We start from the raw sequence: 13,588 nt of genomic DNA on the forward strand, positions 1-13,588 counted from the left end.
ATCTGCACATTGAGTAAGAATTCTGAGATCCCCTGAGACCCTTGGCTAGTCTCACTTTTCAAGCCAGAAGATACATACTATTATAGTAGAGAAGGATTAGTGTCATAAACAAATGCCCACCGCTGTCCTTCTTAGTACCTGTTTCTCATTGACATTCTCTCTTTCTACCTGAGGACTAATAGGCAGGTTTCAGAAAGCCGAGGTCACGGACTTCAGGTCATAATCATGGAAAAGAATGAAGGTTTTCTATATATAATATCATGTCATCTGCATATAGTGACATGCAGTTTATACATGCAGTTTACCTCTTCCCTTCCAATTTGGGTATCTTTTTCTTGTCTCATTGCTGTGGCTAGGACTTCCAATACTGTATTGAACAGAAGTGGACTGAGAGTGGGCATCCTTATCTTATTTCAGATTTTAGTGGGAACGCTTTCAGCTTTTCACTGTTGAGGATTACATTGGCTGTGGGTTTGTCATAAATAGCTTTTAATTAGTTGAGATGCATTCGCTCTGTATCCATTTTGGTAAGACTTATCATGAAAAGATGTTGAATTCTGTCCAATGGGTTTTTTTTTTTTTTTTGCATTTATTGAGATGACTGTGTGGTTCTTGTCTTTTCTTTTGTTAATGTAGTATATCACATTAATTTGCATATGCTGAACTATCCTTGTGAACTTGGGATGAATCCCACTTGGTCACTGTGTATGATCTTTAGATCACAGATGTGGCTAACTAAAATTTTGCTGTGAATTTTTGCATCTATATTCACTATGAAAGGTACTGGCCTGTAATTTTCTTTTTTGGTGGTATCTTTGGTTTTGGTATTAGGGTGATGGTGGCTTTGGGAGTGCTCCCTCCTCTTCAATCTTTTGGAAGAGTCTGAGAAGGATCAGTAAAAGTTCTTTGTATGTTGGGTAGAATTTGCCTGTGAAGCCCTGGTTCTGAACTTTAGTTTGCAGGGAGTTTTTTTTGGTTGTTTGTTTTTAAATTACAGATTCTATTTCACTTCTAGTGATTGGTCTGTTCAAATCATCTATTTCTTTTTTTTTCAGTTTTTATGGACTGTGTGTTTCTAGAAAGTTGTCTATTTCTTCTAGGTCGTCAAATTTGTTGACATATCATTGTTCATATTCAAATTGGAGGAGGAAGTAGAACTGTCACTGTCTGCAGATGAAATGATACTGTATATAAAAAATCTTAGAGACTCCACACAAAAACTACTAGAACTGATAAATGAATTCAGCAACACAGCAGGGCACAAGATTAACATCCAGAAATTGGTTGCATTTCTTTACACTAACAATGAAATAGCAGAAGGAGAATGTAGAAAAACAATACCTTTTAGAAATGATACAAATGAACTTAACAAAACAGAAAGAGACTCAAAGACTTACAAAACGAACTTATGGTTGCCAGGAAAGGGATAGTTAGGTAGTTTGGGATGGTCACGTACACACTGCTATATGTAAAATGGATAACCAACAAGGACCTACTGAACAGCACATGGACCTCTGCTCAATGTTATGTGGCGGCCTTAATGGGAGGGGGGTTTGGAGGAGAATGGGTACATGTACATGTATGGCTGAGGCTCTTCATTGTTCACCTAAACTATCACAACGTTGTTGGTCAGCTATACCCCAATATAAAAGAAGTCAGTTCAAAAAATAAAACTAAAAAAAAAAAGATGCACCCGTATGATCACAGCAACACCATTCACAATACCCAAGACATGGAAACAACCTAAATGTCCACTGACAGATGAATTGATAAATAAGATGTGGTGCATATATACAATGGAATACTATTCAGCCATAAAAAAAGAACAAAATAATGCCATCTGCAACATGGATGCAATTAGTAATCATCATACTAAGTGAAGTCAGAAAGACAAATACATGATATCACTTTTATGTGGAATCTAAAATATGGCAAAAAGGAACCTATCTACAAAACAGAAACAGACTCAAAAAGAGAACAGACTTGTGGCTGCCAAGGGGGAGAGGGGCAGAAGGGGGATGGACTAGGAGTCTGGGATTGGTAGACGCAAACTATAACATACAGAATGGATAAACAATGTCCTATTATATAGCACATGGCATTCCATTCAATATCCTGGGATAAACCAGAATGAAAAGGAATGTATATATGTATATAATTGAGTCACTCTGCTGCACAAAAAAATTTAACCAACACTGTAAATCAACAACACATTAAGTAAATAAATAAGAATAGGAAAGAACATGGTAGCAACAGTCAGATCCATGACCATGTCAAACTTTACCTGAGCCATGAACTCCTGGCAAACAGTCAGATAAGGAAATTCCCCTTAACCTGTTTTCCAGAACACAAAGAACCACCCCTCCCCATAAGACTCAGAGAAGACCTAGCTAGTCCTCAGGCTTACATATGACAAAGCCAGACACACACCTACCAAGTTTCCATTCTTTGCCTCAAAAAAGATTAGCTGACGTGCCTGTCCTCACTGATTGATTAGAACAAAATGCTTGCCAACTGATGACCAAATGTTAGCTAGGCTTCTCTCCTCTCAAGCTTCTGACCCACCCTCTGCTCAAGCCAGCATACAACCTCTCCTTAATGATATCATCTGAGAATCAGCTGACATCAAGGAAAGACATTTCTTGATCACTGTCTGATTCTGCCACCTACTCCCCCATATCTGGTCCTTCCCAGACTTGTTTACCTGCCTTTACAAAAGAAATTTCCTTTCTGCCTGATCTTTGAGACCCTTGCAGATCCTTTGGTCAAATGTTCCCCCTATGGTAATAGCTTCCTCCCTTCTATTGTAATAGCTCCCTCCCCTTATGGCAGTAATTCTTTTGAATGAAGTCTCTTTTTATCTAAGTCCAAATTTGTTTTTCTTTGATAGACAACATATTCTATTAATTCAGACTAGGTGTTAGGGTCTAACTAAAATCATTCAGCATATTAACGAGCATGCCACTTGCTTAATGCAACTACAGACTCATAAGATCTTAACCTTCCAAAAGATCTAAAAATCAACCAGTCCACCCTCTCACCCAGAGCAAGAATACATCTATAGAAGCTTTGAGAGACAGACATGCTGCCACTGCCTGCATACCTCTGGTAATAGGTAATGTAAGAAAATTCTCATACTAAACCAACATCATCATTTACGCAGTATTTACCCTTAAGTACTAGTCTGTCCTCTGAACTACTTACTGGGTTGGCCAAAAATTTGGAAGTCAGAAGCATCCTTTGAATTGGGTTGGCCAAAAATTTCATTCAGGAAACCCAAAAGAAATTTTTGGCCAACCCAGTAGTTCAGCCTAAACAAAATTTTTGGCCAACCCAATACAAACAACACTTCTAACTTCCAAATCAGCACCCTCCAGATATCTGAAGGCGACTGCACCTCAGCTTCTTCACATCAGCATAAAGAGGTCCTTTGGCCTGCTGAGATCTTCTATTCTGTCTATGCAAAAACAAAGATCAAATCACATCCCCTGGTTGCTCTGTTTGTTAAATCAATAGAGGCATGGAAGTCACATCTGGATATAATGTGCATCTAAGTTTTTCTAAGACAAATACTTTAAGGAAAGAGGCAGCATACAACAAGGGCTATCACTTTGTTGTTCGTGAGGAGTCACACCTTTGCAGGAGAGTTAAGGGTGAGGCACAAAAAGGCCAATGACTTTAGCTTATACTACAAAGTTACAGCAATCAGAACAGTATGGTATTGGCACAAAAACCAATACACAGATCAATGGAACAGAATAAAGTTCAGAAAGAAATCCATGCACTTATGGTCAGTAATCTACAACAAAGCATGCAAGAATATACAATGGAGAAAGGACAATCTCTTCAAGTGGTGTGGGGAAAAACGGACAGTTACACGTGAAATTAGAACATTCTGTAACACCATACACAAAAATAAACTCAAATTAAAGACCTAAATGTAAGACCTAAAATCATAAAACTCCTAGAGAAAGACACAGGAAGAACACTCTTTGACATAAATTGTGGCAGTATTTTTTGGATCCATTAGATCCATTTCCTAGAGTAATGGAGACAGAAGGAAAAATAAACAAACAGGACCTAATTAAACTTAAAAGCTTTTGCATAGTGAAGGAAACCATCAACAAAAAAGCCAACCTACTGAATGAGAAAAGGAATTGCAAATGATATGACTGATAAGAGGTTAATATCCAAAATAAATAGTTCATGTAACTCAGGATTAAAAACACAAAAAAATAAATGTTGGCAACAATGTAGAGAGAAGGGAACCCTCGTATACTGTTGATGGGAATGTCAATTGTGCAGCCACTGTGGAAAACAGTATGGAGGTTTCTTATTAAACTAAAAATAAAACTACTACATAATCCAGAAATTCCACTCCTGGGTATATATCCAAAAAAACCCTCAAAACACTAATTTGAAAAGATACACGCACCCTAATATTCATAGAAGGATTATTTACAATTACAAAAAAAAAAAACTGGAAGCAACCTAAGTATCCATCAACAGATGAAAGAATAAAGAAGATGTATATATGTACAATGGAATTCTACTCAGCCATAAAAAAGAATGAAATTTTACTACTTGCAGCAACATACATGGATGTGGAAGGTATTATGCTAAGTGAAATAAATCAGATAGAGAAAGACAAATAGTATGTGGTATCACTTATATGCAGAATTTAAAAAATACAACAAACTAGTGAATGTCTCAGAGAAAAGAAACAGACTCTCAGACAGAACAAACTAGTGGTTACCAGTGGGGACAGGAAATACAAGGGGAGGGGAGTGGGAGGGACAAACCATTGTATACAAAATAAGCTACAAGGATACATTGTACAACACAGGGAATATAGCCAATATTTTATAATAACTATAAATGGACTATAACCTTTAAAAATTGTGAATCACTATATTGTATACCTGTAGCTTATTGACTCACTGGAAAAGACCCTGATGCTGGGAAAGACTGAAGGCAGAAGGAGAAGAGGGTGACAGAGGATGAGATAGTTGGCTGGCATCACCGATTCAATGGACATGAACCTGGGGGAGATGGTGAGGGACAGGGAAACTTGGCGTGCTACAGTCCATGGGGTTGTGAAGAGTCGGACACGACTTGGTGGCTCAACAACAACGACAACAACCTATATAATATTGTAGATCAACTGCACTTCAATTAAATAAAGAAGGCAAATGAATTCTTATTTAAGCCATCACCACACAACAGCTAGGAACTGTTGCATCTGTCTCTCAGCACTTTCTCCTTTTGTGTTGCTTTGACTTTTGTGAAACTATCATTCTTGGGCTGGTCAGTTAAAGCAGCCAGCTTTTCCTGTTGCTATGGAAACAGTGGTTCTATGAGGCTTTTTCCATAAAAAAAAACTTCCCACTCCATAATTTAATAAAAATCATGAGCAAATACAGTCATCTACATTCCTGACATGACTGGCAAGACTTGGAATCATCTATAAAAATTCTGCCTCACCAGAACATTTCAGAAAAAAAGTCAGCTCTAAATTCTGATATTACGTGTGAAACTGTGCACCAATTTCTGGGAGGCTTGGCTATTAAATCCACCAGTTCAGTCACCACTAACTTGTGTAGTTAAGAGCCTGGCACATTATAGGCTTATTGAATATCTGCTGAATGTACCCAGAACTATTAGAAAGGCATCCCACTCTGCCACTCCCAGTTTCCTCCCTAACTGGAAGAAGAGAACACTGAGTGTACCCCTAACTAGTGGGCTCCACCAGCCAGAGTACCCAGCCCCTGATGCTTCCACAACAGCAGAGAAAGCTCGTCTAAAACAGGGATGGCTCAGAGAGTGTAACCATGCTTTTGTAATCAAGAATAAGACAAAACTGCTTTCTCTGATTATTATGCATGTAACAATGCCATTGTTCATTCTAAATATTCATTGGAATGATTGATGCTGAAGCTCCAATACTTTGTCCACTGGATGCGAAGAGCCAACTCATTGGAAAAGATCCTGATGCTGGGAAAGACAGAAGATGGGAGGAGGAGGGGGTAACAAAGAATGAGGTGGCTGGATGGCATCATCGACTCAACAGACATGAGTCTGAGCAAATTCTGGGAGATAGTGAAGGACAGGGAAGTCTGGTGTGCTGCAGTCCATGGGGTTGCAAAGAGTTGGACACGACTGAGTGAGTGAACAGCAATGTCAACTTTGCCACACAAGTTCTGGTTGGTGTTTCTAGTGTAGTGAAGAAATGATGCATTATAGCTAAGAAGTTTTTAATGCTGCCTTCCACTAACTCTCTACACTTCTTTAATCCACCTCAAACACCAACAGTACCTCCAATCTTGATCTATGCTATGGAGTTTATTGCAATGAACTCTATGACAATTTCTATCTAAGGAAAATGTATCTAATTTTCAAATTTCTAGTCATCCAAGATCAAGATACATTCAAGATACAGAAGTCCTAGGAAAGTATATGCGTCTTCCTACTTTTTTTTATTGAACTTATCAGTTAGAGCGCATTAAGAAGAAATTTTATATACAAAAAATATGGTATACAAATTTTAAGCACTATAGATAAATTATTACACATGATAAGTATTTCTAATCCGGAGCTTTCCAAAGGAATTTCTAAAATACGAAATGCTCATGGAATCTGCCAGGTCCTGACACGGCAGCAGAATAGAATGACTCCTCCACGAGATACCCACCCTGAGCCAACACGGCTCCCGGCTCCTCAGCACTTGAATGTGGCTCTTGGCAGGGCCAACACTGACAGCAGAGTCACCAAACACTTCCTGTGGTTACTGGTCAACAGAAAAAAGCTTTGGCTCAAATCAAGAACACTGCTGCTCTTTTGTGTTTCTTACACATGTCACTCTGGCAGTCACACTGTTCAACAGATACTGCTGGTGCTCCCATCTGTCAGTGCAGCTTTGGGAAGAGTGACTGCAGATCCAAGATGACAACCAGGATACACAGATATGCACAAACAAACACAGATACACGTGCCGAACTAGGGAAGTAACAAGGCTCAGTAACGCTGAGCCTCACACTGATCGTGTCAGAGTGTTGCTGACTGAGCTCAAACAGTAAGGAGCTGACCATGCTGGGAACACAAGCCCAGGACAGCAATGATGTTTCACTGGTTCCTTCTAGAGTTATTCAGCAGAAACTTCCTCTTCCCCCTTGAGCCCCCAAAACAACTATGAAGTCTGTGGAATCTTACATCTCTCTCATCCATGAAACAACTCCTGAGCAACTGCGTACTCTGTTCTACACTTAGAGGAACAAGAAACACAACTGCTGTGGGCCCTGCCCTCTGAGGTGGAGGGTCTAGTTGGGGATACATATAAGCAAAGAGGCAATGTCAACACAGCCAGGTAAGCATGTTGGTAGACACAAGTTCAGGGTACTCTGAGAGCTCAAAAAAGGAAGGACGCCTAACTTAAGACTTAGGGTGTCAAAAGGGTGTACTGCCACTGCCACTGGCAAGTCGCTTCAGTCGTGGCCGACTCTGTGCGACCCCATGGACTGCAGCCCACCAGGCTCCTCCATCCATGGGATTTTCTGGGCAACAGTACTGGAGTGGGGTGCCATTGTAGGGGGACAAAAAAGGCTAAGACTTGAATCTACCTCACCCCCTCACTCCATTAGCATAGCACAGGCTTAGGATTTTGTTTCCTCTAGTTGGTCCTTCCGCCTCAAACCTCATGTTTGAGGGGAGCACTTATCCTTGAGATGAAAAGCAAACTTCACAGGCTGCGCTCTGTCACCTGGACTCTTGTTTATTTCACTGGGCTGCTGCAAGCTCCCAGATTTAAGATAAGCAGAACAGCCCCCATTTCCTGAAATGTGTTGTGTTCACCTGTATCTGCCAATACCACCTTTTCCCTTGTTTCCAGGCTGGATTAAGCTCTACCTCCACTGGGAAGCCTTCCCTGATCTCTTCTCTTAGTCTGGGAGAAGCACCTGTTATGATGTACATTTTAAAGTTTTTCTAAACACTGTACCCAGTGAGATATTAAGTACGTGCTGTTAAGTTAGGGCTTCAAGTCAGGGGGGTCAGTGGCCCTAACCAAGAATCCACATTTCAGAGACGGCAACACATGAACTTCCAAAGGAGGCTCCTAAAAGCCTTTTAGCTGTTCATATATGGACTAACACCTATGACTTTGCTCATTAGCTCAGAAAACACCAGAAAAATTTTCCTTTGGTAAAATTAATGGCTTGATAATCAGAATGTTAAATAGTAGAAATGGTCTCTCGTTGCTAAAATAAAAGGTATTCAAAATATGTATTAATAGTCTGGATAAAATGTTTTCGAGATATTAATTTAATAAATGTCTTTAAGTACGGTTGGATTTGCTTTCATTATAATCTAGTAACAAGATTGTAGGGGAGCAGCTAACCATTTCTCAAGTTTCTTAATTGGACTCTGTACCTAAAGGATATAAGAGCTGTACTAAATGAGGTTAGTAATTTCAAAACAAGGCAGCACCCCATCACCCTGCATGGCATGTGTCAAGCTGCAAGGTAACTGTCAGGGCACCTGTCTACCTCTTCCACTAATGGCTGAGGTCCTTGAGAACATGGATGTTATTTCTCATCTCTGTAGTCTGCTTCTTTGCTCATTATCTACTACAAAGAAATATTTGCTGAATGGACAATAATATCAGTAGCATAACAAAGTGAAAGGACATTAGACTAGGAGTTGGGGGAAACTTGTGTTTTAATGCCAGTTATAATTTACTGAGTATTTGATATGTGTCAGGCTCAGTGGTAGGCACTTAAATCGTTTCTCATTTAATCTTTAAATTCTGAGAGGTAGCATTATCCTTTTACAGAGAAGGAAACAGGGAGGCTGACTTGAGGTTATTCAGATAAAGAAGTGGAAGAATCGATCTTTGAATCCAAGTCTGGCTGAACCCAAAGCATGGGTTTTTAACTATTGTGTTAGAAGTGTGTTCCATGTTAACATTTGAGAGAGGCAAAAAAATTTCCCTCTAGAGTCCAGTTTCCTCCTTTGTTTACTGAGTGGGACTAAGTGGCGGATGCCCTTTCCAGCTCCTCATGGTACAGTGCGATGGCTCTGAGCGGCAGCAGTCACCACCACCACCTTGCCTGCCTTTGCTGCCTTGACAAGAGTGAAAGAGGCCTTCATGTGCAACATGTTCTAGGGTTTTTCAGATTACATATTTTGCTTCTATTCTTTTTTTTTCTTCCTTTGAAGCAGTCTTGGAGGATTCTGAAGGCAGAGAAAAGGGACCTGTTTTTGGCACAATGCTTTGAAGCTAGAACCTGCTGTTAAGTCAACAGGGCCAGCAAGTTGTTATTTTTGTTCTATTATACAAGCCTTTGCCAACATGGATGCGGTGAAATTGTTTAAAAAAGGGGGGGACAAGGAAAGCAAACCTTCAACCAGGACACTTCAACTATCAGAGAAATAAAAACAGAAAAAGAGAGCATAGCAAAAATGCCAATCTTTTGGCTATGTTTCCACTGTACTGCTACATCTGGATAAAGAAAAGGATTTTAGTGGTTCTCTTGGCATCATCTGAGAATTACTTGGTTGAAAGACACACTCTATATGTGCCACAGAGTTTAAAGTCAAGGGGTGAAATAGCACAGATAGAAGTTCTATCTCATGAGTATTTATGAGGACTTACTTAGCTGATACCTGCTGAAATGTTAATACCTCAGACTAGTCTGTTCTAGGAATAGCCACCTGGAGGGATGGTACATTGTTAAGAAAAACTATATACCTTTCATCCTTGAATTTTCATCAGGATGCCCATTTGGCGCTAGTAGTAAAGAACCTTCCTGCCAATGCACAAGACATAAGAGACGTGGGTTCGATCCTTTGGTCAGGAAGATCTCCTGGAGGAGGGCATGACAACCTGCTCTCTCTGTCCTGGAGAATCCCATGGACAGAGTTGCCTGGCAGGCTACAGTCCCTAGGGCTGTGAAGGGTCAGACACAACTGAAGCAACTTGGTACATAGTACACACACAGGAATTCTAGAACAATCAAAGTCCCTAGTTGCCAGGAGACTGATGCTAGACTCAACCCCCCAACTGGCTTCTCTGGAAGAGTCAAAGAGCTCTGGTGAGCTCTTTTTAAGGCATCCAATCAGAAAGAACTTTTGACAGCACTAAGATGATTAAAAATCACTCATTTTGAACACACTGTTCAATAGAGGAGAACACATACACAGAAGGAGGAAGTTGGCTTTCTTCCATTAAAACTCACTCACCTTTTTAATAGCAGGATCCCCTTTGGACAGATGACAGGATGGGGACATTTTTACCTAGGGGAGAAGAAAAAGGCAAACCTTTTGATACGTTCTTATTTACAGTTGAGTTTTGTTTGACCCACCCTCAAAATAACTCAACTAGAAGTGGCATAGTAGTGTGTGTGCATGCTCAGTCATGTCCAATTCTTTGAGGCCCCATAACTGTAGCCTGCCAAGCTCCTCTGCCCATGGAATTTTCCAGGCAAGAATTCTGGAGTGAGGTACCATTTCCTTCATCAGGGGATCTTCCTGACACAGGGATCAAACCCGACTCTCTTGCATCTCCTGCATTGGCAGGTGGATTCTTTACCACTAGTGCCACCTGGGAAGCCCCAGAAGTGGTATAACTGAGATAAAACAGACATTTTAAGGGAACCAATGAATATATGTATATTTTTTAAAGTCCCTTTGAAGTTTCTCTGAGATGAAAAACTCAGTGGTTAGCCAAGATAAAAATGTGATTAAGCTATGAAAAGTATTACAGATAGTCCAAATTGGTTTTAGCCAAATGGTAAGGAACCTAAGAGATCTTTGGGGACAATATTAATTTTAATTATCTTTGTGGACAACTGACATGATCCAAAGTAGTCAGGAATATATTATTTCATGATAAAGAAATCAATTCATCAGGAGGACATAACAATCCTAAACATCTACACATCTAACAGCTTAAAATATGTAAGTTAAAAAGTGATAGAAATGCAAGGAGAAATGGATCTTACAGCCAGAGATTTCCATATTTCTCTCAAGAAATGAGAGAACAAATATGAAGATTACAGAAGATATACCCAATTTCAAAAATGGGCAAAGGATCTGAACATTTTTCAAAAGAACACATACCAAAGAACAATAGATACATGAAAAAGTGCTCAACATCACTTATGAGGGAAATGCAAAGCAAAACTACAGTGATGTATCACCTCACACCAGTTAGGATGGCTTTCATTAAAAAAAGACAAGGTACAACCAATGTTGGGGAGGATGTGGAGAAAGGGAGCCCTTACACATTGTTGGTAGGAATGTAGATTGGTACAGTTATTATGGAAAACAGTATGGCAGTTTCTCAAAACATTTTAAAAACTGAACTATCATATCATCCAGCAATCTCACGGCTAGGTATATACCAGAAGGAACTGAAATCAACATCTTGAAGAGATACCTGCTCACCCATGTTCAGCATACCATTATTTATAATAGCCAAGATATGGAAACAACTCAAGCATCTATCAGAAGATGAATGGATAAAGAAGATCTATCTATCTATCTATCTATCTATCTATCTCACATCCTCATACACACACACAATGAAATATTACTCGGTCATAAGAGAAGGAAATCTTACCATCTGCAACAATAAGGATGGACCTAGAGGGCATTATACAAAGAGAGAAGTCAGACAAAGAAGGACAAATGTTGTATGATATCACTTACAAGTGGAATTTAGAAAAGCTGGACTTGTAAAAACAGAAAGTAGAATGGTAGTTACTAGGGGCTGGGAGGTTAGGGGTAGTGGGGGGGATGTTGTTAAAGAGGATAACCTTGTAACTAGTAGAGAAATAAGTTCTGAAGATCTAAGGCACAACACAGTGATCAGAGTCAACAATACTCTACTATACATTTCAAAGTTGCTAAGAGACTAGATCATTACTGTTCTCAACACAAAAAAGAAATGGTAATTATTGACACGATAAAGGTGTTTGCTAAGGCTACTGGTATGAAAAGGCAAAAAGATATGACACTGAAAGATGAACTCCCCAGGTCAAGAGGTGCCCAATATGCTACTGCAGAAGAGCAGAGAAATAGCTCCAGAAGGAACGAAGAAGCTGAGCCAAAGTGGAAACAACGCCCAGTTGTGGATGTGGCTGGTGGTGAAAGTCCAATGTGTAAAGAACAATACTGCATAGGAACCTGGAATGTTAGGTCCATAAATCAAGGTAAATTGCAAGTGGTCAAACAGGAGATGGCAAGAGTGAACACTGACATTTTAGGAATCAGTGAACTAAAATGGATGGATGGGTGAATTTAATTCAGATGACTGTTATATCTACTACTGTGGGCAAGAATCCCTTAGAAGAAATGGAGTAGCCCTCACAGTCAACAAGAGTCCAAAACGCAGTACGTGGGTTCAGTCTCAAAAACGACAGAATGATCTGTTTGTTTCCAAGGCAAACCATTCAATATCACAATAATCCAAATCTAAGTCCCAACCACTAATGCCAAAGAGCTGAACATTTTTATGAAGACCTACAAGACTTTCTAGAATGAACACCAAAAAAAAAAAAAGTGTCCTTCATCATAGGGGACTGGAATGCAAAAGTAGAAAGTCAAGAGATATCTGGAGTAACAGGCAAGTTTGACCTTGGAGTACAGAATGAAGCAGGGTAAAGGCTAACTGAGTTTTGTCAACTGGACTGCACTGGTCATAACAAACACCCTCTTCCAACAACACAAGAGATGACTCTATACATGGACATCACCAGATGGTCAATACCGAAATCAGATTGATTACATTCTTTGCAGCCAAAGATGGAGTGACTCTATACAGTCAGCAAAAACAAGACTGGGAGCTGACTGCAGCTCAGATCATGAACTCCTTGTTGCCAAATTCAGACTTATATTGAAGAAAGTAGGGAAAACCATTAGGCCATTCAGGTATAACCTAAATCAAATCCCTTATGATTATACAATGGAAGTGACAAATAGATTCAAGGGATTAGATCTGATAGAGTGCCTGAAGGACTATGGACAGAGGTTCATAACATGGTACAGGAGGTAGTGATCAAAACCATCCCCAAGAAAACGAAATGCAAAAAGGCAAAATGGTTGTCTGAGGAGGCCTTACAAACAGCTGAGAAAAGAAGAGAAGTGAAAGGCAAAGGAGAAAAGGAAAGATATACCCATCTGAATCCTGAGTTCCAAAGAATAGCAAGGAGAGATAAGAAAGCCTTCCTAAGTGAACAATGCAAAGAAATAGAGGAAACCAGCAGAATGGGAAAGACTAGAGATCTCTTCAAGAAAATCAGATACCAAGGGAAAATTTCATGCAAAGATGGACAAAATAAAGGACAGAAATGGTATGGATCTAACAGAAGCAGAAGATATTAAGAAGAGGTGGCAAGAATACACAGAAGAATTATACCAAAAATGTCTTAATGACCCAGATAACCACGGTAGTGTGATCACTCAGATGAGAGCCAAATATCCTGGAATGTGAAGTCAAGTGGGCCTTAGGAAGCATCACTATGAACAAAGCTAGTGGAGGTGATGGAATTCCAGTTGTGCTATTTCAAATTCTAAAAAATGATGCTGTGAA

General features: G+C 39.7%; 1 protein-coding gene across 9 annotated transcripts in view; it reads right to left on the reverse strand.

Moving 5' to 3' along the window:
• The window catches only part of VPS8 (VPS8 subunit of CORVET complex), a 296,010-nt gene that overhangs the window by 27,021 nt on the left and 255,401 nt on the right, over window positions 1-13,588 (reverse strand). For 7 of the 9 annotated variants that reach the window (XM_019958543.2, XM_070790662.1, XM_070790682.1 and 4 more), the window contains one exon: window positions 10,237-10,290. The exons of 1 other annotated variant lie outside the window; for it this stretch is intronic. In XM_019958543.2, the coding sequence (XP_019814102.2) occupies window positions 10,237-10,290 (54 nt within the window). Of the gene's footprint in view, window positions 6,788-10,236; window positions 10,291-13,588 lie in introns of all 9 variants that reach the window. One more of the 9 variants, XM_070790698.1, reaches the window with a different exon arrangement.

The sequence above is a fragment of the Bos indicus genome, chromosome 1 (genome assembly GCF_029378745.1).
Source record: "Bos indicus isolate NIAB-ARS_2022 breed Sahiwal x Tharparkar chromosome 1, NIAB-ARS_B.indTharparkar_mat_pri_1.0, whole genome shotgun sequence".
Lineage (NCBI taxonomy): Eukaryota > Metazoa > Chordata > Mammalia > Artiodactyla > Bovidae > Bos > Bos indicus.